We start from the raw sequence: 24,368 nt of genomic DNA on the forward strand, positions 1-24,368 counted from the left end.
ATTTTAAATCTAGATCTTGCTTTTCTGGTGTGTTTGGCTATTCAGTGTTTGCTTTTGTGGGAAAATTGGGCTCTGGTGATGCCATGTAGTCTTGGTTTCTGTTGCTTTGGTTCCTGTGCTTGCCTCTCGCCATCAGGTTGTCTCTGGTGTTACCTTGTTTTCCTATTTCTGACAGTGGCTTGACCTTCCTATAAGCCTGTGTGTCAGGAGTGCTGTAGACCTGTTTTCCCATTTTCTTTATGCCAGTTATGGGAACAGAGTGTTCTGCCTTCAGTCATATAGGAATTCCTGTCCACTGGCTTTCAGCCGTCCCTGTGGGCAGGAACCAGAAGGGCCGTCCCCTACTTCTCCTAGGTCCGTGTGAGCAAGGGACCCAGATGGCACTAGGTGTATTCCTCTAGATTCAGAAATGTGGGCAGAGAGTAGTCTCCTCTGGTTTCCCAGGTGTGTCAGCCCCTCTGAAAGTCTAGCTCTCCCTCCCATGGGATTTGGGTGCAGGGAGTTTTCTGACCGGGTCCTCTCAGATCCGGGTGCAGTCTGGACCACGGGGTTCCTGAAGCTTGACTCCTCTTAACTTCCCATGCCCAGAGGCACTATTCAGTGTCCTCTTGGGCCAAGGATGTGGGCAAAGGTGGGCAAAAGTGGCAATCTCTCCTGCCCTGCAGTCTCAGGATTACCCACACTTCTGGGTGATCAGGTCTCTCTCCCACGGGGTTTGGGAGCAGGGAACCATGGGCCGGGTCCTCTGTTTCTTTAATGGAGTTGTAAAGTCCTCTATCATCATCCTGAGATGTTATTTTAAATCCAAATCTTGCTTTTCTTGTGTACTGGGGTATTGAGTATTTGCTGTGGTGCGAGTACTGGGTTCTGATGATGCCAAGTAGTCTTGGTTTCTGTTGCTTAGGTTTTTGTACTTGCCTCTTGCCATCTGTCTATCTCTGATATTAGCTAGTCTCTCTGTCTCTGACTAGAGATTTTTCCTACTGTGGGCCTGTAAGCCTGTGGTTTTATGAGTGAGAGGGCTCCTGGGAGACCAACTCCCTCAGGGCAAGTTTTGTGTCTGAGAGCTGTGGGAAAACACCAGCTCTGGGCACAGATGGAGACCAGAATGATCCTATCCTAGACACAGTGTTCTCACACCCCTGGCATGTTTCTCCTTGAACAGTCAATGTGTAGAAATGGCATCCCACCTGTGGGCTGTGGGCTTAGGAAGGAGAGCAGTCCTTGAATACCAGCCCTCTGCATACAGGTTTTGTGTCCAAGGGCTGTGGAACAGGTACAGCTTTGTGCACAGATGGAGATTGGAAGCCACTTTACATTCCTAATAGCAGGAATAACACTTCCTGTTTTCTTAATCCCACCATTTTATTTGGTTTAGTATGGTTTATTTTTTATGACTAATTTTGTGTACAAGTGTCTCTCCTGAATTCATGTTATGTGCAACACATGTGTACCTAGTGTCCAAGGAGAATGCCAGCATAAAGTGTTATATCTGGATGTGGAGTTATGTGTGATTGGAGGCTACTATAGGGGTGCTGTGAATAAAATCTAGGTCTTCTGTAGGGACAGTTCATGTTCTTAACTGCTGAGCTATCTTTCCAGCCTCTGCTACTTATTCCCATGATGAAAGCAGCTATGATTTAGGTAGCAGAGTCTTAACGTATTTGTAGTTTGAATTTTGCTGGTGGTTAAGGATATTCAACATTGTTAAAATAATTATTAAACCTTTGTGTTTCTTTCTTTCTGAGAGCTATCTGTTTAATTCATTAACTGGTTTATTAATTTAATGATTCATGTGTTTTTGAAATTCAAGTTTTGCTCATACTGTGGCCAGCTGGCTGGCTGTCTTTGGCCAATGTTAGCCAAGCACATAGACCCACACATCAATTTCAACCTACACACAAATCAGGAGTCTTTTTTTGTCATTTCTTTTAGTAATTCACTTGTTCACTTCTTAAGTGTAAACTGTGTAGCTTGAAGTGCTGTGTTGCGGGTCATGTTTTATACATTTTTCTTTTTCTTTATAATGCTGGCATTTTTGTTTGAGTTTTTCTGTGTAGAGCAAATAAACCATCTCTAGTCTATTAACATGAAATTCTAATATATGCAAATCATTCCAACTTTACATAAGACAGATAATCCTTTCTTTCTAATTCTTCTTTTTGTTAGCCTGAGTGCTCTATGTATGGTCTTGAACAGTTCTGTGTGTTGCATCCTCTGCCATGTTAAGTCCTACATCTTTCTTGCTTCACTTTTACATTTTCCAGAACTCATAGTTGAGTTGAAGAAAATTTACAAAGTTTGTTCACTGGTTGTTTTCATTTGACTGACTTGCATTTTTTATTTAATTATTATTTTCAGTTTTTTCATCCAAATTTTGAATTTTTCTCACAAAATGCCTATTTGCTAAGTTCTACTTAGATTCAGAATTGATTCTCTTACTGCATCTACCAGCTTATGTGAGCTCTGTTGTGATTATTTGAGATTATTCTACACAACAGAACGACTCTGACATCCAATATTATATTCTCTATCTATCTATCTATCTATCTATCTATCTATCTATCTATCTATCTATCGAGTTTTTCTCTCTCTGTGTGTCTGTTTTAGTGTTTATGCAAATATGTGTGCATGTGTGCACCTGAGCATGTAAGTGTATGAGTGTGTGCTTAAATGTATGCTTAAATTGTGTGTACATTTTATGTGCATGTGTGTGTGTGTGTGTGTGTGTGTGTTTGTCTATGTGTAGGTGATATGTGGCATCTGTGGTTTATGTCAGGACTGTTCAGGTAGGCTTATCATTATACCTAGAGGCCAGAAAGTCTTCCTCCATCACTTTGTACACTGCTGCTTTGAAACAGGGTCTTTTACTGAAATGTAACTTAGAGATTTTTGAGCTGACTAATCAACAAATTCTTCAGATTTACCCGTCTGTTCCCTGCTATGTTGGTATACAAATACACAGCAATATCTAACTTTTTATGGGGATGCTGAGCATTCTAATGCATTCTCTTATGCTTGCTGAGTGAGCACTTCCAACCCACTTAGCCCTCCTCAGCCTCATAATTACACACACAGAGAGAGAGAGAGAGAGAGAGAGAGAGAGAGAGAGAGAGAGAGAGAGAGAGAGAGAGAGAGAGTTTTTCAGTCCTCCCAGGCTTTGGCCTTTCAGACTCCACACTTATTTTCTGATTCTGAGGTCAGGTCCTAATCAGCAAGACAGTGAAATAAATCATCCAGTCATAAACTGCCTGAGCCAAAACCACCTCCTACCTAACTCTTCAGTTTGTTGCCATCGTGACCTTCCATTTCCACACCTGTCTCTTGAGGCAGCCTCATCCATGCCTATTCAGGTGCCTTTGAACTCTGTGATTTGCTGTTACTACCCATTCTCAGCCTCCCATCGTAGGTCAGCATTAGAGAATCAGTTCTCTCCTGAGATGGCAGCCTACTAAAGCCTTTTGAGTCATGGGGAGTGACAAACTATAGCTCTTCTGTTTGGTCAGCCCATCTTCCTGGAGGAACAGATATCTAACAGAGAGCAACACCTGGATTGGAGACCTGACAGAAGCCTGGGCTTGTCCTGTCAGCAGGACAACAGGTCTCTCCACCTCAGATACTTGCCTTATCTTTTGGATGCATTTTTGCCATATTTCAAAAATGTAATTTTTAAATTTAAGGATAAACATTAGGACATAATGTTTTAAGTGGACATAATTATAAACTAGTTTCATGGGCTTCATGACCCCATTATCAGTGTTTAATAAGGTAAAAAATTGTATCAAGTTGTATCATCTACTTAAATTGATTATTTTGGGCATTTACTAAATATTGAGCAATTCTTTATCTACTGTTTCCCTCCTCAGTGTAATCATGCTTGCTTCATTTTGTGCTTTGTTCTTTCCTATTCCTCCTCCTTTGCCCCATCTACCTCTCTGTCTGAGACAATTAATATGTATTGAATATGTTTATGCAATTATCATAACTTTAGTTTCAATATTGGAATGTTCATTAAACATCCATATTCAGATGCCTGGGGAGAAGTCAGTGAATGGAGCCAGAGCATGAGTTGTGGATTAGAGCATAACTTAGTGGTTATAAGATTTTAGGCAATTATTTAGGAAATTTGTTTGGAAAGGAGGATCAAGTCCCAATATGAGCCATTGGATACTGGGATATTCTGATACCACCAGTGTAAACAGATATTGAATATTCAGCAAGGCAGATTGATAGTGTGGGCCAAACCTTTCAGTGCATTCCTTGACCAAAGAAAAAAATCCTGGAACTCATTCAGGAGCACATTTTCAAGAAATAGATTGTTTCATGTCAGTAAGTGAAGTGAATTTTAATAATTGGTATTTTTGTTTGGCACAATAATGATCTAGTCTGCTCCAAACCCGAGGAGAAGCCCTAAAGTGCATTGGAATGACAGTGTACTCATCTCAATTGAAATTTTCTGGTAAGAAGGATAGCAGTGTGGTGGGGTGGGAGGCAGTGCCCAGAGGTTACTCTTAAAGAGAAACTTTACAACATTCATTGTGGCAGATAGTGTTCTATCCTTAGCAAACCTATTTTAGGGTAGTTGACTACAGATTAAGCATTACATAAAGACGAAAATAGGAACTTCTAGGAAAATATAGGCTTCACTATTGGGTTTCAAAATGCTTCTTAGATTCTTTGTTACTGGTTAATCAGTTATGGATTTATGACTTCGACTAAAAAGGCCTTTAGTGTTAATGTTTCTCCACTTCCATATCAAGAGGAGGAAAGTTTTGGTATGGGAAGTAACAGATTTGCAAATGCTCTTGTTTGACTGGTATTACCTGAACTAAGGGGAGGTAGAAACTCCATGACCCTGTTTAATACATTTTATACAAATGAAAAGAAAAAAGATAAATTTCATGTAAGGACTAAAAAGTAATTGATGGGTTATAGGTAACAGATTATTATTTCTTAGCAAAGTTATTTAACTGTCTAACTTGTCCTAGAGTGCATTAAGCGAATAAGTAAAACAAATCAATTGAGAATAGACGTAATCGTAATGTTTTTAGTGGTAACTTTCTGTTTAGATCAGCTATGCTCCTTTTGACCACAGTCTTGGGACCAGAGTCCAGCTCCAGTCTCCTTACCAGTTTCCGATGCACACTACAGCTCTATATCATGGAATAATTCAACTGCTACTATACTTCACTTGGGTCTGGGTTGGCATGGTGGTTACAGATGATATGAGGGGAGAACTCTTCCTGAGGGACATCACAGAGGAGATGAACAACCATGGACTTTGTGTTGCATTTGTAGAAAAGATTCCAGAATTTTCTGCTCAGGACAGAGTAACCAAAAAAGTTTTTATGGAAAGATACACATCAACACGTGTTATTGTTGGATTTGGTGACACATATTCTCTTCTGAGGTTTGTTAGTAGTATCATTTTCCACACTAATTTTGGTAATGTCTGGATCACGACTTCTTATTGGGATTTCACCATACTTCCTTTTTACCAATTTATAAGTAGAGCATTATTCTCTGTTGGAAGATTATCATTTTCTGTTCGCATGGATCAAATTCTGGGATTCAAGGATTTTCTCAGAAGTGTTCAACCTAGAAAATACCCTCATGATATCTTTCTCCAGGATGTGTGGTCGATCTTATTTAAATGTCCATATTCCTATCAGCATGGAGTCAGGATACTAACTCAATGTGAGCAAAATGGCACCCTGAGCACACGACCTCTGCATGTTTGGGACATGAATACCTTACCCCCAAGCTACAAAGTCCATGCTGCTGTATATGCCATTGCCCAGGCACTCCATGAAGAGCTGTCACTTGGAATGGAAGGAGACTCCTTCACTAAATGTGTACCCCAGACTCATCTCCCATGGAAGGTAGCAGCGATAGCTGGTCTTGTGTTTTCCTAGGGTGTTGGGCTTTGGCTGTATGTTCTGCATATTGATTCATGACCTTTCATAGTTACTGTTAAATTTTAGATAAAATTAAAGAAAAACACATTATAGTGTTTCAAGTTGAACTTACATTTCTATCAAAAAAAATAAGTATGGTACTGAAATAATGGTTTTTCTATTTTAAGCACATTCAAACAATAATATTTATGCCCTTTCATAGTGACATCTTTTTTATTATTGCTTTTATTGTTTTGTGAAGAAACTATAGAATACAACTCAAATGCCTTGTACAAGTATAAATATAGACTATTTTAAGGTATTTTAGGCATATTTGATGCCAATAGTTCGTTTTATTCTGATAAACAGATCCCAGAAAGAACACATCACTCTATATGACTAGACATTGTCATCTATGACTATTCTCCAGCCTGTGTAGCTTCATCAGTTTGAAGCCAGCCTGAGCTGTATAGATAGAGCTCATCTTTAAAATAAGATCTCAAGCCAAACTGAAACAAAAACAGTTTCTCTAAAATGAAGCTGGATTTAATGGAGTGGCACTAATCACAATACATCAACTTTCCACATATTTTCCCCTCTTTACCTGCTTATCTTTTTAAATCTATTGAGTTCTAACAATGTACCAGAGTTCTTTCCTCTATATAGTTGTCTTGTCAGCACTTTATTTTTTGAGATTGTTTAAATTTGCTTAGTGTTTGGGCCTTTCAAACACTTAAATAATGAATTTTGGCATTTTCTACCTCTGTCCCATTGCATTCCCTAACCCTCTGTCCCCTGTAAGAGCATTTCTCCTAATCAGTCCTCTCTTTCTCATGACTTATTTTTATAGGTGGGATCCTCTGAATTTAATTAGAGTTTCTAACCCAAAAGTGGGAGGTTATTTCTGGATGCATGGCTAATTATCCATTTAGATCCCATAAATCTTTTGTGTGTTTTGAATTTTGACATCAAGCATCCTAACACATCGAAAGTAGTATAGGTCATGGTGAGCAGAATTCACCTTTCTCTCAGATCAATGCTGTTAAAAGTCCTTCCACAATATTACCACATGTATCCCTTTCTTGTAAAAACAATCTAACAAACACTTTTGTTTATTTTAACTTTTTGGCTAAATAATTTCATTAATTACCTTTAAACGTGGAACAACATCCCTTTATTAATTGTCTTGTTTGCAAATATCTTTTTAAATTACATGAATTGTCTTCTTATACTGTTGGTTTTTTTTTCTTTGCTGTGCTGATACTTTCTTGGTAGGATAGTGTATCTTATCTTTCATTGACAGTTTTTGAAATTGTATTTGAAAATACCATTAAGACAAATGACATTGAAGGACTTCTCTCTGTGTTTTGCCCTAGGAGGTTTTTGTTCTGAGGTTTTGATGGGTTTTTACTTCATTTGGTGTATGAAACAGACAAAAATCCAACTGCAGTTTCTCACTTTGTTTTTACAATAGCATTTGTAGGAGATACTATAGTTCACCCTTTGCATATTCTTGGTGTCTACTGTGCTTAGTTGATTTCGGTATTCTGTTCAGCTCCTCTGTGTTGCGTGCATATGATAGGCCATGCTTGTACTGTTATAATTTTATAAAACTATTTAGAATGGGAAATACAATTCTTTGATTTTTTCTTCTTGATTAAGTTTGCAAAAGGCATGTGACTTCTTTGTGGTTCTTCTCTCCTTTGGGGATTTTAGGCCTTGTTAATCTCTGAGAAAAACCACTATTTAAATTTTCATAAAGAGTGTCCTACTCCATGGAACCCTTTATCTAATGAGCTATTTTAAATAATTTTAACTTTTCTAATCCTTGATGCTCTTTCCTTTCTATGTTTCTTCATTCTTTTTCATCAGCATCTTACAGATTTTACCATAGGGATATTTTACCTACTTGCTTAATTTTTCCATAGGTAGTAAAATAATAAGGAATATTGTTTTATTGTTTATATTGGCATATACTTATTAAACATGGTATTGGGTTTCATACAGATACTTGCATTGAAGTGTATACAATACTCATTTAACTGTTTCCCCTTAATTCCTTCACCTACCTTCTACTTCCCACAGAGATGTGGTGATTTAAATGAGAAATGTCCCTCAGAGGCTTAGGATTTGAACAATAGATTCTCAAGGCATTTGTCTAGAGAAATTTGGATGATGCAGTTTTCCTGGAGTAAAGAAATCGACACAGAAGGATTGTGGCATTTATATATCTTCATCTTACTTCAGGGCCACCTTCTCATCTTATAGGTGAAGATGGGAACATTCAGCTTCCTATGGCATCACATGTGCCTGCTGTCATGCTCCTCATCCTGATAGACTCTGGTACCCCTGGAGCCATAGGCCCAAATAAACTCTACCTTCTGTCAGTTGCTTGTGTCATAGTGCTTTATCACAGCAACAGAGCAGTAACTAATACACAATTTTGTCAGTCACATTTAGTCCTCTACACAGTTAAGCCTTCAATTCTGAGTCTTCCATTTTTATGTGTGTGTGTGTATGTGTGTGTGTATGTGTATGTGTGTGTGTGTTTGTGTGTGTGTACTTTTCTGTGCCTTTGTGTGTGCAAGTGTGTGTACAGTTAAGTGTAAGTGTGTGTATGTGTATGCCTGTGCATGCATGTGCACATGCAGGTGTTTATTAATCTCTCTCTCTCTCTCTCTCTCTCTCTCTCTCTGTGTGTGTGTGTGTGTGTGTGTGCGTGCGCACGCGTGCATGTGTGTGTGATAAATTAAACTTTAGAAATGAAAGAAAAAGATGCCAGATGTAAATTTATGAATCTGATTTTCCTTAAAATTATAATTTTCTCACACCAATTTTCCCATAAGTGGCATAATTTCATTAGTCTTTATAACTGAACAAAATTACACTATATGTATTCCAAATTTTCTTTAAGCATTCACTAATTGATTGATAAACACTATATTAATTACATTCCTGTGGCTGTGACAAAACACCATGACCAAGTGCACTCATAGGAGAGAGGGTTTGGCTTTCAGTCCTAAGGGTAAAAGTGTTCATTGTGGTAAGGAGGCATGGCATGGCAGAAAGCATTGGTTATGATGATGGGGCAGGAGAACATTTCAACCATAAGACAAAGCAAAGAGAAGCAACTGAAAATTTCTATTCCATCAAAACCAATCCATAGTGAATTTCTCCTGCAAGGCTACACTTCTGAATCCTCTCGAAACATTGCTAACTAACCTGGTAACAAGTGTTCATTACCTGAACCTATGGAGCAGCTTTATTTAAACTACCACACACTCCTAAGTTGACTCATGAACTCATTATTGTTGCAATAAGCCCTAATGTCAAGCACTTCTGATGCATTTACTTAAAAGTCCTTCAAGTAAACACCAAGAACTGATAGAGCTGGATCACATAGTAGGTTCATTTCTGTTTTTCCGGGTTCCACAGTGGCTTGATTAATCCACATTCCCACCAGTGGTATGCAACCATTCTCTTTTCTACACATTACATTCCATATTTTTTATTATAGGGTTTTTTTATTGCTATGATAAAGCAACCAAAGTGACTTATGGAAGAAGTTTATTTTGGAATAGGTTCCAGAGAAAGAGTCCTTAATGATGGGGATAGCAGCAGGTAGCTAGAATAAGAAGCAGAGAGATCACATCTTCAACCACATGTAGAGACCAGAGAGAATAAGTAAGATGAGGCTAGACAGCCTCAAAGCCCAGCTCATCAAAATACTTCCGCCAGCAATGCTCCATGGTCTCAAAATTTCATAACCTGCCAAAACAACACTTTCAATATGGCCCAAGCATTCAAATACCTGAACGTACTGGAAACATTGATTATTCAAATCACTATATATAGTACCAATGCTTGTGTTTGTGGTGTGTGTGTGTGTGTGTGTGTGTGTGTGTGTGTCTTTGAGAATTCTGAGAATTTGTTAGTGTGTTTTAATTGGATTAAAATTGACCCTCTTCTACAATAGCTTACAATTGCCAATGGCATCTAAGATACAGGTAGGTATGACTTAATACTCAAAACTTTTAGCCTGGCTTCACTTTGGAAATTGTCATGCATGTCATGGAAACTGAGCTCATATGTGCAGCTGCCATCCAGTCACCAGAATATACTGTTTTCTTGTAATCATTCACTGCCTTATTGCATGTGGGTTCATCCACATGCTCATATTTGGTAAGGCTAATATTATATCATTCAAAACAATTTCAAATTTAACATATTTAGTTTATATTCTCTTCTACCCCAAGTTCATCCAGATCCCTGCCTCCTCCCAACCATAAGTTCTTTCTCAAAAAACCAAAACTCAATAGAACAAATTGCCCAAAACCAGGAAAACAAAATAAAACCACACCCCTCAAAACCAAGACAAAATAAAATGTCACACTATGTACACACAAATATAAAACAACGGAGTTCATTATGTTAGCCATTTGCTCCTGAACACAAGAACTGACCTGGAGTGGTTGATATACCCAGTGTTATTCCATTGGAGAAAAAAGATTTTCCCTATACCAGCAGGTATACATAACAGTTCACTTGTTAATTTTTAAACTAGTGACTTGTGTTTTTATTCAGTTCATTAATTCATTCACTCATTCATTTGCTTTTCTTAAATAAAATGAAAATAATTTAATAAAATCAAACAAAACTATCTCATGGAAGTCAGACAAAACAAAGAAAAATGTCCAAAAGAGGAGGCAGGAGTTGGAGACTCAATAATTTGCACACTCAGGAGTTCCATAAAAACACTAAAATTGAAGCCACACTATATGCACAGTAGACCTGGTACAGATCCTTGCAGCCCATGTTCTTGCTGCTTTAGTCTCTGTCTGTTCACATGACTTTTTCTTACATTAATTTAGAGGGAGTGCATTGTTCTCTTGTTTTCATCTTCCCTCTGTCCCTTACATTCTTTCTGCCTTCTCTTCTGTAGTGTTCTCTGAGCTATAAGGGAAGGGTTGCTATTTTTATTATTTAAAAAATTATTCTTCTCTCATAAAATATGTTCTAACTGTAGACTCCCCCTCTACATTTCCTCCATTCCCCTGCCCACCCCTGCTCTCCCTCAGATCCACTGTTGTCCTCTGTTTTCCTTCTCTAAAAGTAGGCATCCCAGGGATATCAACATGACTTAACAGGATACAGTGACATTAGGCACATACCATAATATCAAGGCTGGATCAAGCCAACCAGTAGGAAGAAAAGGATCCCATGAAGAGGCAAATGAACGAGTGAGATAAACAGCCTCTTCTATTGTTAGGAGTTCCATACAACATCAAACTATACAATCAGAGGATATATGCAGATGGCCTAATGCAGACATGTACAGGCTCTGCACTTTTTTCTTTTTTCTTTTTTGAATATTTCTTTTTTTAAATTAACTTTATTCCCTTTCCCGGTTTCCAGGGAAACATCCCCCTAATCCCTCCCCCTCCCCTTCTTTATGGGTGTTCTTCTCCCCATCCTCCCCCTATTGCCACCCTCCCCCCAACAATCACGTTCACTGGGGGTTCAGTCTTAGCAGGACCAAGGGCTTCCCCTTCCACTGGTGATCTTACTAGGATATTCATTGCTACCTATGAGGTCAGAGTCCAGGGTCAGTACATGTATAGTCTTTAGGTAGTGGCTTAGTCCCTGGAAGCTCTGGTTGCTTGGCATTGTTGTTCATAAGGGGTCTCGAGCCCCTTCAAGCTCTTCCAGTTCTTTCTCTGATTCCTTCAATGGGGTCCTAGTCTCAGTTCAGTGGTTTGCTGCTGGCATTTGCCTCTGTATTTGCTGTATTCTGGCTGTGTCTCTCAGGAGAAATCTACATCCGGCTCCTGTCAGCCTGCACTTCTTTGCTTCATCCATCTTGTCTAATTGGGTGGCTGTATATGTATGGGCCACATGTGGGGCAGGCTCTGAATGGGTGTTCCTTCTGTGTCTGTTTTAATCTTTGCCTCTCTCTTCCCTGCCAAGGGTATTCTTGTTCCCCTTTTAAAGAAGGAGTGAAGCATTCACATTTTGATCATCCGTCTTGAGTTTCATGTGTTCTACGCATCTAGGGTAATTCAAGCTTTTGGGCAAATAGCCACTTATCAATGAGTGCAAACCATGTGTGTTTTTCTGTGATTGGGTTACCTCACTCAGGATGATATTTTCCAGTTCCAACCATTTGCCTAAGAATTTCATAAAGGCATTGTTTTTGATAGCTGAGTAATATTCCATTGTGTAGATGTACCACATTTTCTGTATCCATTCCTCTGTTGAAGGGCATCTGGGTCCTTTCCAGCTTCTGGCTATTATAAATAGGGCTGCGATGAACATAGTGGAGCACGTGTCTTTTTTATATGCTGGGGCATCTTTTGGGTATATGCCCAAGAGAGGTATAGCTGGATCCTCAGGCAGTTCAATGTCCAATTTTCTGAGGAACCTCCAGACTGATTTCCAGAATGGTTTTACCAGTCTGCAATCCCACCAACAATGGAGGAGTGTTCCTCTTTCTCCACATCCTCGCCAGCATTTGTTGTCACCTGAGTTTTTGATCTTAGCCATTCTCACTGGTGTGAGGTGAAATCTCAGGGTTGTTTTGATTTGCAACTAAAGATGTTGAACATTTCTTTAGGTGTTTCTCAGCCATTTGGCATTCCTCAGCTGTGAATTCTTTGTTTAGTTCTGAACCCTATTTTTAATAGGGTTATTTGTCTCCCTGTGGTCTAACTTCTTGAGTTCTTTGTATATTTTAGATATAAGTCCTCTATCTGTTGTAGGATTGGTAAAGATCTTTTCCCAATCTGTTGGTTGCTGTTTTGTCCTAACCACAGTGTCCTTTGCCTTACAGAAGCTTTGCAGTTTTATGAGATCCCATTTGCCGATTCTTGATCTTAGAGCATAAGTCATTGGTGTTTTGTTCAGGAAATTTTTCCCAGTGCCCATGTGTTTGAGATGCTGCCCTGCACTTTTCAATTCTGTCTTTCTGAGGCCCTATAAACCCTGCTCTTCTGATTTTGTAGGATGTGTTCTCCTGGTGTCTTGGACTGCTCTGGCTCCTACAATTTTTCCTCCCTATTTTCCATGTGATAATCAAGCAATGCCTAACATTTGGCTGTGGATCTCTGCATCTACTCCCATATGTTGCTAGATGAAGTCTCTCTGATAAAAACTGGTCTAGGCACTACTCTATGTCTATAGTAGAATATACTTAGGAATCTGTTTTTGAGTTGCCATTGTTGTGGTCTATCATGTTTGGTTCTCCATTAATCCTCTGAATCTCCCAGTTTCAGGTTCTTAGCCATCCAGGCAGTGTCTGGCATAGGATGAATCTCATGGCTTGAGTCTTAAGTTAGAACAGTCATTGCTTATTCACTCCCACAGATTTAGAGCCACCAATGTCCCAGAACATCTTGCAGTCAGGGCAGGTTTTGGATCCAAGCTCTTGTGGCTGGCTTGATGTCTGAGTTACACTACTGGGACCCTTGCCTAGTTACAGAGGATGCCCAGTTCAGGTCCCACATCCTCCATTACTAAGTCCTTACTAAGGTCACCTTCATAGGTTCCAGGAAATTCCACTACACTAGGTTTTGACATTGCTTCTAAATATCCCACTATTCCATCTTTCTTTGTGTCTCTCTGCCCTCTGTACCTCCCTCTCCAAATGTTTTCCTTCTTGTTCCCATCTCTTCTTACCCTCTAGTGTACCCAAAAAAACTATTTCCCAGGGAAATCCATGTCACCTTCCCTACCCACCCTCCCAACACCAGAATCCCCCTTGTTACTTAGACTCTCTGGGTCTATGGAATATAAAATGATTATCCTTTACTTTATAGCTAATAACAATATATAAAGAAGTGCATGCCATGTTTGACTTTCTGGGTCTAGGTTGCCTCACTTTAGATCTTTTCTAGTTCCATCCATTTGTCTGCAAATATCACAGTCTCATATTTCTTATAGGTAAGTAGTAATTCATTGTGTAAATGTACCACACTTTGCTGATTCATTCTTCAGTTGAAAAATGTCTAGGTATCACCCAGTTTCTGGCAATTTTTAAATAAATACTCTACGAACATAGTTGAGGAAGTGTCCTTGTAGTAAAATGGAGTTTCATTTGGGAATATCCTGAAGAGTTGTATAGCTGGATCCTGAGGTACATCAAATCTCAATTTTCTGAGAAACCAGCATATTGATTTCTATAGTGGCTGTACAAGTTTGCACTCCTTCCATCAATGCAGAAGTGTGTGCCTTGCTCCACATCCTCACCATCAGGAGCTTGTTTTTTTGACCTTAGTCATTCTAAAATGTAGAAGAAAGAATCTCAAAGTAGTTTTGTTTTGCATTTCTCTAATGGCTAAAACATTGAATATTATTTTTAAGTGTTTCTCAGCCACCTGAGATTCCGCTATTGAGAATTTTCTGTTTAGCTATGTAGCTCATTTTTATTTAAATTGTTTGGTTTGTTGTTGTCTAATGTCTTCATTTCTTTATATATTTTGGATATTAGCTCTCTGTCAAATGTAGAGTTGGTATAAATAATTTCCCATTATATAAAACTTTGAAGTTATATTTTTGCCTTGCAGAAGCTTTTTGGTTTCCTGAGGTCCCACTTAGTAATTCTTGATCCATGTGTCTACACTATCAGTGTTCTGTTTAGGAAATTGCCTTATTCCCTACTTTTTCTTCCTTCAAGTCCAATGTGTCTGGTTTAATGGGGCTGTTAATTGGCCTTGAGTTTTGTGCTGGGAGAGAATATAGTTCTATTTGCATTCTTCAATTTGAAGCTATTCAGTTAGAATAGCACTGTATGTTGAGGAATCTTTCTCTTTCCATTGTGTATTTCTGGCTTTTTTTTTCTTTATCAAAAATCATGTGTCCATATGTGTGTGGATTCATTTCAGTGTCTTCAATTTGATTCTATACTCAATGTGTGTATTTTATGAAAACACTTTGCACCCCCTTCTTTTTTTAACTATAGCACTGTGGTAAAATTTAAAATTAGGGATAGTGATACATCTTGAAATTATTTTGCAGTTTATCATGCTAATTATACTGATCTATGAGTAAAAGAGATCTTTCTATCTTCAGATATCTTCTTCTGTTTTATATTCTAAGACTTAAAGTTTTACCATACAAGTTTTTTGCCTGTTTCATTTGGCTGCCACAAATTAAGTGATATTGCTTGTGGCTATTATGAAGAATTTTGTTTCCCTGATTTTTCTCAGTTTGTCATTTGAATACAGGAATTCTACTAGATTTTTTGAGTCAATCTTGTGTCCAGACACATCTAGACATGTTCATCAGTCATAGAAATTGTTCATCAGTCATAGAAATTCTCTGGTAGGAGCTGCTTATATATACTATCATAGCATCTTCAAATAATAATATCTTGGATTTTTATTTACTAATTAGTATCCCTTGATCTCCTTCAGCTATATTATTGTGGTAGTTTCCATTTTGTTTTTAAACATCTGTTACCTCAAGTATTTGTTGACTTTTTATCTGAATTTGTGTGTGTTGTGATATAGGCCTATTGCTGGCATAGATTAGCCATATGACAAATGTTTGACAAATTGCACAGTAATGAAAGGCACAGGAACTTACAGTTAGAAAGAGAGGGCAGTTAATGTAACCCGGTTTATTTGATTCTCAGTGATTTATAGTGCAAGTTCTGAACATTAATTTTCATATTTAGCTCCATCCATTTTTACAAAAGGGCAAACTATGGAGAAGGACCAATCAGGAGAATATTATTAACAAGGAGGTTTTGGCAACTGTATTTGACATCTTCAATTCCCAGTCTCTGCAAAAGGGTAATGAAGTTCAAGTTCAAGTTGGCGAGTTTGTCTTTGAATCTCACAGTGTTCAGCATTTTTCCCTAAATGAAAAACTCATAACTTGGCCCAGAAACCAAAAGGAGGTGAGTATCTTTGAAATCAGTACCATGTGCTATCCTCAGAATAGAATTACTCAGAGAACAGGGTTGTAGAAGTCATCAGCTTTTGGCCAAAGAAGAGCATAGAGAGTTAATTGCCAAAACTCCAAAAGCTTCTGGTCGCAAGTGAGAGTTAAATCACCAGAAGCCATCAGCTTCTGGGTCAGAGAAAAGAGAGAGTTAATAGGTCATTAGGCTTTTGTTTTCATTGGTCACTGAGTCTTACCTCAGCACCAGCAAGTTACCTCTTTCCTATCTACTCTAATGAGACTTGGGTGTATCCTATCTCTGACTCTGTCAAATTTTTCTCTGTCTCACCACTTTGTCTGCCGCATCAATTAGATTTTTTTTCAAACATGTGTGTTTCCTTCTACAAAAAAAATTACCTTCTTGGTTTGGGTTCAAAGATGTGCTAAGGGCTGAGCTATGCCACAACTAGAAAAGGTATTTTCAGTAAAAACACAATCTCTGGGTGCACAATGTAATTAAATATCCTGGACAGGTATTTCTGGATTTGAATTTTAAAGTTATATTCACATCCATCCCCATATTATTGAAACTGTTCCCCCTGAATATGTACATGATGTGATAAAGAGGTGATACATAGTATGGGAAACATTATGGTCTTCAAAATACCCAATAAACTTTCATCAAAGGAAGACGCTATGTATATCAACCACTCCAAGGCAAGGTAGGTCTCCTGTTCAGGAATAGTTCGGCAGCACAATAAGTGAACCCACAATAAAATCAATATATCAATATATATCAATATATCTATGTCTGTCATCTATATCTCTATCTATCTATATCTATCTATCTTTTTCTTTTTGTACCACTGTATTTTATTTCCTAGGCTTTTATTGGTTGTTATTTGGATTTTGGTTTGCTCTTTGAAAAAGAACATAAATTTAGGTGGGTAGGGGGGAGAAGGGGATCTGGACAGACTGGAGGGTAGGAAAGTTATGATCAAACTATATTCAAAGTTTACAATTGTTTTAAATATAATAAAATATATTATATAAAATATAATAAAAATAAAAGCTAATTGAAATTTTAAAATAAGCAAGAATTCAAAAAAAAGGAAGAGAGAAACAGATCCTTTGGTTTCACATTCTCTAAAAGCACAGTAGTTCTTGGTTATTACAGTACACAGATGTCCTGCTGAAATTTACCATCTGGATGCTAATACTGAGTGTCATGAATTGACAGCCTTCCCTTCTCCCATGTCTCCTCTACAGATTCCTTTGTCTCTTTGCAGTCAAAGTTGTCCACTTGGATTTAGGAAAACACCTGTTGAAGGGAAACCCTCCTGTTGTTTTGATTGTCTCCCATGTCCAGATGGAGAGATTGCAAATGAAACAGGTATTTACAAAATGATTCTGAATGTGGAAGTTTCTGGAAAAGCTTCTAAATGTGGAAATTTCTAGAAATGGTTCTGAATCTGGAAATTTCTAGGAATGGTTCTGAATGTGGAAATGATTCAAATGGGACAGGGGTGAGTAACACCAAGTCTGACGACACTGTTACATTTATATACCTAACTCATAGTACTTTAAAACAAGTTCTTGCTGGGAGGAGGTTGCACAGGATTTTAGTCTCAGCACTCAATATGTCGAACTCTACTTTCAAGGCTAACCTGGTCTATGGAGTGAATTCCATGACAGCCAAGGATGCACAGATAAACCCTATCTTCAAATCCAAGCAGACAATGACAAATCTGGAGTTTGACCCAGTCATTTTTGTTACTGTTGGTTGTTTCTTTATTGGTTGGTGGGTTGGTTTACCCAGATTTGTCTCAAACCTTTGGGCTCCAGCAATCTTCCAGGCTCAGCTTTCTTGGTGACTAAGAGCACAGGAGTGTGCTCCTGCAGTTGGACCTGCTTTGTCTTCTAAATATCTGTTTTGAGTTCAATTTTTTGCTTTGTAGCCCTATTTTTCACCAATGGTTATGTTACTGCTGTACCAATAGGAAAGATTAAAGTTATTACTCCCTGTATACCCTAGATTATGAGCAATGGTCAAATGTAGGGCTCTGTGTATTCCCCAAACTGTTAGTGGTCCATGCAAACCTTAAACTATAGGTAAAGTTAATACTTTTCCTTTGGAATTATTTTGATTTGTGTGGGAGTTCACATTATGCATTCCTAGTATTGTATCCTAGCAAGAGATGATTGTACAACTAAGAACTGAGGGATCCCAGAGGGTGAGTAAGATGTGGAAAGTTGTGAGTGATATGCAAAGGTGTGAGTGATATTCAGGGATGCTCCTCCCATTGCACTCTGATTATCCAGATGTCACATTTTCTTGAAATTGATTCTAGTTGGATAGCATCCCCAGAGCACATAAAAGTCAATTATTACAAAAATTGACATCCATTATGCCACCTTGCAGGCTAATATGCTAATTCAAAAAGGGCCATATTTTGGACATATGTAGGCCACAATTGACCACTTAGCTTGTGACTAAGACTTTGGGATAAAAATGTGATGGAGAAATGATTCTATTCAAATACAAATCAGAGGTAGGAATAAGAGGATGGAGTTATCCAGATCAAGGATGACTCCATAACAAGCTGGCAGTTTTGAAATCTAGACCCAAGTTCCTATTATCCAGAATTTCAAAAGTCCAAAACAAGTCAATTCCAGAAAAAAAAATCACCCTTCATGGGCAGTCATTGGTAGCTGCCCTACCACCTAACCTGAGCCCATCTCATAAGCAGTCAATCAGGAGTATGGAAGCTACCAAACCACTGAGGTTTAGCCAAATTAGCAAAAGTCTCCAAAATCCCCCAGTATCTTCACAAAGGCATCCATACAGCTTGAAATAGAGCCATGCAATCAAGTGAAAGAAAGTGAAGTCACCAACTCCTACCCTAACAAACTTTCAATTGTCCCTGAAGAGTCCATACATCTACCTTCCATCCTGAAGTATGGTAGACCCATACATTTAGGTTCTCTGCAAAACAAATGCTCTTCGCTGTTATACACTATTTGAGTCTGGGTTATCATTCTTCACAAATCACACACCCTTACAGTACTAATTCAACCAGTTTTATTTTCTGTGTACCATTTTTCTTCAAACCACCAGTGTCTAGCTGCTCATGTCAAAGAATATATTCTTCAAAATCAAAGGGGAAAGTGAACAGAACTGACAGGCACAGTGAATTTGGTTAATGATCATGAAGAAACCCCTATCCCTCAAAACAACTTATGTATACCACTGGAAAAACAAGTTTGAACCTCTTCTAAACAAGAAGAGAAATTAGCAGTATAGACTGTACAATAGTTGACTGGTATTTTTTTGTGACAATACAAACTCACAGTTGAACATGTAATGTTTTTCTTCCTTCTTCTTTCTTTTCTCTTCTTTTCTCCTCTCCTCTCCTCTCCTCTCCTCACCTCTCCTCTCCTCTCCTCTCCTCTCATTTCCTCTCTTCTCTTCTCTTCTCTTCTCTTCTCTTCTCTACTCTTCTCTTCTTTTGAGATAAGGCCTCACTGTGAAATTTTTGTCTGGCTTGGGATGTGTTATATAGACCAGGCTGGCTGGTAATCTTCCTGTTTCTGTCTTCTGAGTACTAGAATTGCAGGTTCATAGTACTGTGACTTGCAGTATTTATTTTTGTAATTAAAGAAGGGTCCCATGCAAGTGCCCTTCAGAGTGAATGACATCTAAGCTTAATGAATAAGACTTTGAAATCCACTGCATTTGTCTTCAACATATAAAGATTTGCTTCTACCCATATATTTTTTAAAAAGGACACCATGTGAAGAAATTTACTACATTTTTCTGTAAAAGTATAGCAAATTAAAATAACATAAATGCATGTAATAAATGTACATTGGAAATTAAAAGAAAGAGTCAGTTTTCTTCAGATATATGATCCTGATAGGCTAACCATGTTATGGAAGATGGTCCTATATCCATATAGACATGATGAAGTGAGTAAATGCAGTGGGTTAAAAAAATCTAGAAAAGATAAAGTTGGGAGGAACAATTGTTGGAAGTGGAGAGAGAAAGAAATGAAGGGCAAAGAAATTGGTTGTGGGTTTGGTCAAAACATATTATATGCATGTATGATATTCTCAACCAATAAAAAGTTTTAATGAAGAAAATGTACAAAATGGAAGGAAAAACTAAAAGCTTTAAAGTGTATTTTTCTCTTCCTTTCATATGTAATCAATTATAAATTTCACATTGTTGATTTTTTTCTCATTTAATTTCTAGATTTCTGACTCCTTCATATTATTCAAGTCCACTCACTTTCTGAATATCTTATGGAATCAAGTGTATATTTTTCTCTCATGAAAGAAAAATTAACTAATTCATCTATTGTTTTTCAGTACTATGGTTCAGTAAATATAGCCAGGGACATTTCCTTCAGAATTCAACAATGTTTCAACTCAAGATATACATCTCAAATGTTCATTCATGGACTCACCACAGAAATATTATAAATTATCCATCTCCCTTTCAGATATGGATCAATGCATCAAGTGCCCTGAAGATCAGTATCCAAATAAGCAGAGGAATCAGTGTCTCCCTAAAATTACAGCATTTTTGTCCTGTGAAGATCCTCTAGGAGCAGTTTTGGTTTCTGTGGCCATTAGTTTATTTGCCTTTTCAGCCATGATTTTAGGATTATTTATCCACTATCGGGACACACCCATTGTCAGAGCAAATAACAGAAATCTCAGTTATCTCCTCCTGGTTTCTCTAATGCTCTGCTTCTTTTGCTCATTGATATTCATTTGTCAACCTACAACAGTCACTTGTATCTTGAGACAAATGATTTTTGGGGTTGTATTTTCTATTACCATTTCTGCTATCTTAGCAAAGACCTTCATTGTGGTTGTGGCCTTCAAAGTCATCAAACCAGGAAGCACCTTACAAACATGGATGGTGACCCGAGTCTCAAATGCTATAGTCTGCTGTGGTTCCAGCATTCAAGTGTGCATCTGTGCAGTCTGGCTGGGAACGTATCCCCCTTTCCCTGATGTCGACATGCAGTCAGAGTTTGGGCAAATCATCCTCTGGTGTAACGAGGGCTCCACCCTTGCCTTCTATTGTGTTCTGGGCTACTTGGGCTTTCTGGCCAGTCTCAGCTTGCTTATTGCCTTCCTGGCAAGAAGGCTGCCAGACACATTCAACGAGGCAAAAACAATCACATTCAGCATGCTGGTTTTCTGCAGTGTGTGGATTTCTTTTGTACCCACTTACCTGAGCTCCAAAGGCAAAACCATGGTGGCTGTGGAAATCCTTTCAATTCTGGCCTCTAGTTCTACACTATTGGGCTGCATATTTCTTCCCAAATGCTATGTTATCCTAATGAGGTCAGGTGGCCATTCTAGAAAGAAGATCTTTAAATGACTTCCTCTTTAAGGCAAAGGAATTTATTGTGGTTTGTGTAAAATGAACTGTGTAGAAATAAAAATTCAAAAGAGTGGTTTGAAGTCAATGTATTTCTCTCAACAAGGGCAACTGCTATTTAATACAATATCCCTGCTGTCATTTGAGATGACCAGACACAGGGTACAAAACTATCCATCACAGGTTAGATAGTTGCCAACTAGAGGAGGCTTCAGCTATGTCTACTAGATGCTTCTTTAAATCACTGTTCTCACATTTTAAACATAGTGCATGAGGACTGCAAGGGATTAAGGGTAAGAATAAGAAAAAATCATTTGTGTGAAAATAAAAGTAATAGATGTTTTAAAATGTGCTTCTTCTCTGTTAGTCCTATGCAGTTATATTCAGTACAAATTAATTTTAAAGCATCCATGAGTTCTGCTACAGAAAGCTCATGGTTTCTGATTTAAAGGGCCTCACCAAGAAGACAACATGTAATTTAAATATCAGAGATTGGGAGCATTTTCTGCACTTTCCTATGCTCAGGCGGAACAGCATGGATGAGAGCTTAGCCAGAGTCCCAGGGGAAACACAGACAGGTTTACCCTGGGATATCCAACACATAAGTAAGTAGAGGGTCTCTGAGAAAACAGCCTGCCTTCATGGAGTTCTTGCTGTTCTTTAGCAGAGTTGGGAGCTTCACATTGTCTTCCACAGGTTCACCTAGTGAAAGCCGATATCATTCACATGTATTGGATTCTATTCTTAAGCAGGGATTTTTTCTGAAGTTAGATGTGAGCAAAGAGATGAGGTTTAAGACCAATGATTCAACAGGGCATGGATAATTGTCAATTCATGCATCTTAGACTATGTGGCTTTTCATGTACTCGTTTTTATCTAGTCAAGAAATTGCTTTAAACGTAACTGCCAGATGATGCCAAGGGCAAACTTAAGTTGTAGCTTGCAACAGTGAGGGGAGTCACTATTCAGCCATAGTCAAACACATGCTCAGTGAGGACTACATAATCAAAATAGTTTGTTTATACTCTAGAATATTTATGACATTCATAGTTTTAAAGTCAAGTGAATGTTTGCAAACTGAAATATTGCACCACTGCAATGCCAAGAATATTTTAAGGTATTCTTAGGCTATTTTGAGTCTCAATTATTACTTAACTTCCATTTATTTAAACTTATACAATACTATACTGAATTACTTCTATTTGGCCATAAAAACATTAGAGAAAATTCCACTGGAATCTGCTATGATGTGCGTAACATAAAGTTTGCTTGATGGGCATAAAAACACTTGTGCTAAAAGTGTCTGAAACTATATACTCATGGGGTTTTACAATGTTAAAGAGGAAGACAGTACACTCTGAAAAGTTACTAGGAAGTTTGACACCATGAGTAGAAAGTAACCCCTGTTTTCTAGATCCAGTTTCTGTCTTGCAGCCATGTACCACCATGGTGCAAGCCAAGCATAGTACTGACAGACAGATAGAATACTTCAGGAGTAGTTCCAGGTGGATGGGAGAAATCTCACATCTTGGTTGGAGCTTATCCAAAAGATTAAGGAGCTGTTCATCCAATATATGCTACTAATTAATGTTCAGACATTCAAATGTAATTTTCTAAATGGGCAGACTGTAGCAATCAATACATGTTTAATGGAGACTATCCATTATCCAATCTCTCCAAAAATACAAATCTATTACTTGATTATGATTTATAAATACATGGAAGAAGTGTCATACACTCTCATAAACTCATTAAAAACGTTTCATTATATAATCTTTTTTGCCACTTTGTTTAAAAAATATGACAATGGTTAAAGCTACCTCTTTCCCTACTTCAAGCATGTTTCCTCCATTGCAGTTCTCAAGAGGGAAGCCTCATTGTTAGCCTTGTGTTAATTCCTTGCTATGTTGTAAATATAAATTTATATTTTTAATTATACATTGTTAAATTTTCAGAGAGAGAGAGAGAGAGAGAGAGAGAGAGAGAGAGAGAGAGATGTGATTGTCTCTATGAATAACTTTAGCATCCAAATCTTCTTATTATAATTCTATATTCATTCTGCATAAAAGTGTTTGGAAAAATATGACTTAGTGTTTCCAGAAGGCCAGTTTCTAACTTCAAGTGAAGCCTTATGAATTTCAATTTGAGGTCAAGTGCAGGACACTTATTTTCTGTATTGCCATCACTCCTTAGCACTGAAATAGAGACAGGGGAACACTGTATCTTTTCTCTTTTCAAAATATCTTCATATAAGTACCTAACCATGTTGAGCAAATCTCATGTTCCCCTCCCATCATTCCTGTAGTTCTCCATGGCAGATTTGATTCTATTTTCACCATGTACACCTTACAATTGCAATTTATCATTATCAAAAGTTAATTTTAATAAATACTAATAAATATCTTTTAATATTAATTTTGTTTTAATGTTGCTTATTTTAATAGTGTGAAAGATGTCACTGGAAATTGTATTTGGGTTACTATGAACCTGTAGAATACTTTTAGTACAATAGTTGATTTTAAAATAGTATTTCCTCCGATAAGTGAGGATAAGAGGTCTTTCAATATTCTGGTGCCTACTTTAATTTCAGTTTTCTTCAGTGCTTTAAAGTATGTTTTTCTTGAAGTCTTTCACTTTCTTGGTTAGTTTCAGTGGTTTTGTTTGAATTTGTTTTTTAGGAATGTTTCCTTATTTATTTCTCAATATAATTGTTATCCTGTTTAGTGGATAAGCAATATTTTAATATAAATTTGTATCTTGATACTTTGCTGGACTTTTTAGAAAATCTAAATGGGGTGAAGTTTTAGGATGTGGGACTCAGAGAATCATGGCATCTGCAAATAAAGATATGCTGGCCTATTATTTACCTATTTGTATTCTTTTTATTTTTTCTCTTGTTTTATTACTAAAGCTCTGTATTCAATGTGAATAGAAAAGACAGACACCCTTTTTATTCTTGATTTTATGAGAAATGCTTAGAATTTCTCCCATTCTGTATGATCTGTAGCTGATTAGTACTGTGTTTGTTAACCATAGCCTTTATTTTGTAAAGAAGATTTCCTTCTATTTTGAATGCCTTCAGATCTTTACCTGGAAGGAGTATTGTTTTACTACAGTTCCTGGGGATACTCTCCTTTTTCCTCTATAGGAACTAGACATTGGCATAGGCAAAACACATAACACACACACAC

The 24,368-nt window shown here is 37.6% G+C and overlaps 1 protein-coding gene across 1 annotated transcript in view; it reads left to right on the top strand.

Annotated features, from left to right (window-relative positions):
• Nucleotides 1-21,177, top strand: part of Vom2r48 (vomeronasal 2 receptor, 48) — a 40,673-nt gene extending 19,496 nt beyond the window's left edge. The window contains 4 exon segments of the mRNA NM_001099514.1: nucleotides 5,070-5,882; nucleotides 15,571-15,795; nucleotides 17,049-17,172; nucleotides 20,285-21,177. Of these exon segments, the coding sequence (NP_001092984.1) occupies nucleotides 5,070-5,882; nucleotides 15,571-15,795; nucleotides 17,049-17,172; nucleotides 20,285-21,177 (2,055 nt within the window).
• The last annotated feature ends 3,191 nt before the right edge of the window (nucleotides 21,178-24,368 follow it).

Source organism: Rattus norvegicus, chromosome 4, assembly GCF_021556685.1.
Source record: "Rattus norvegicus strain SHRSP/BbbUtx chromosome 4, alternate assembly SHRSP_T2T, whole genome shotgun sequence".
Classification (NCBI taxonomy): domain Eukaryota; kingdom Metazoa; phylum Chordata; class Mammalia; order Rodentia; family Muridae; genus Rattus; species Rattus norvegicus.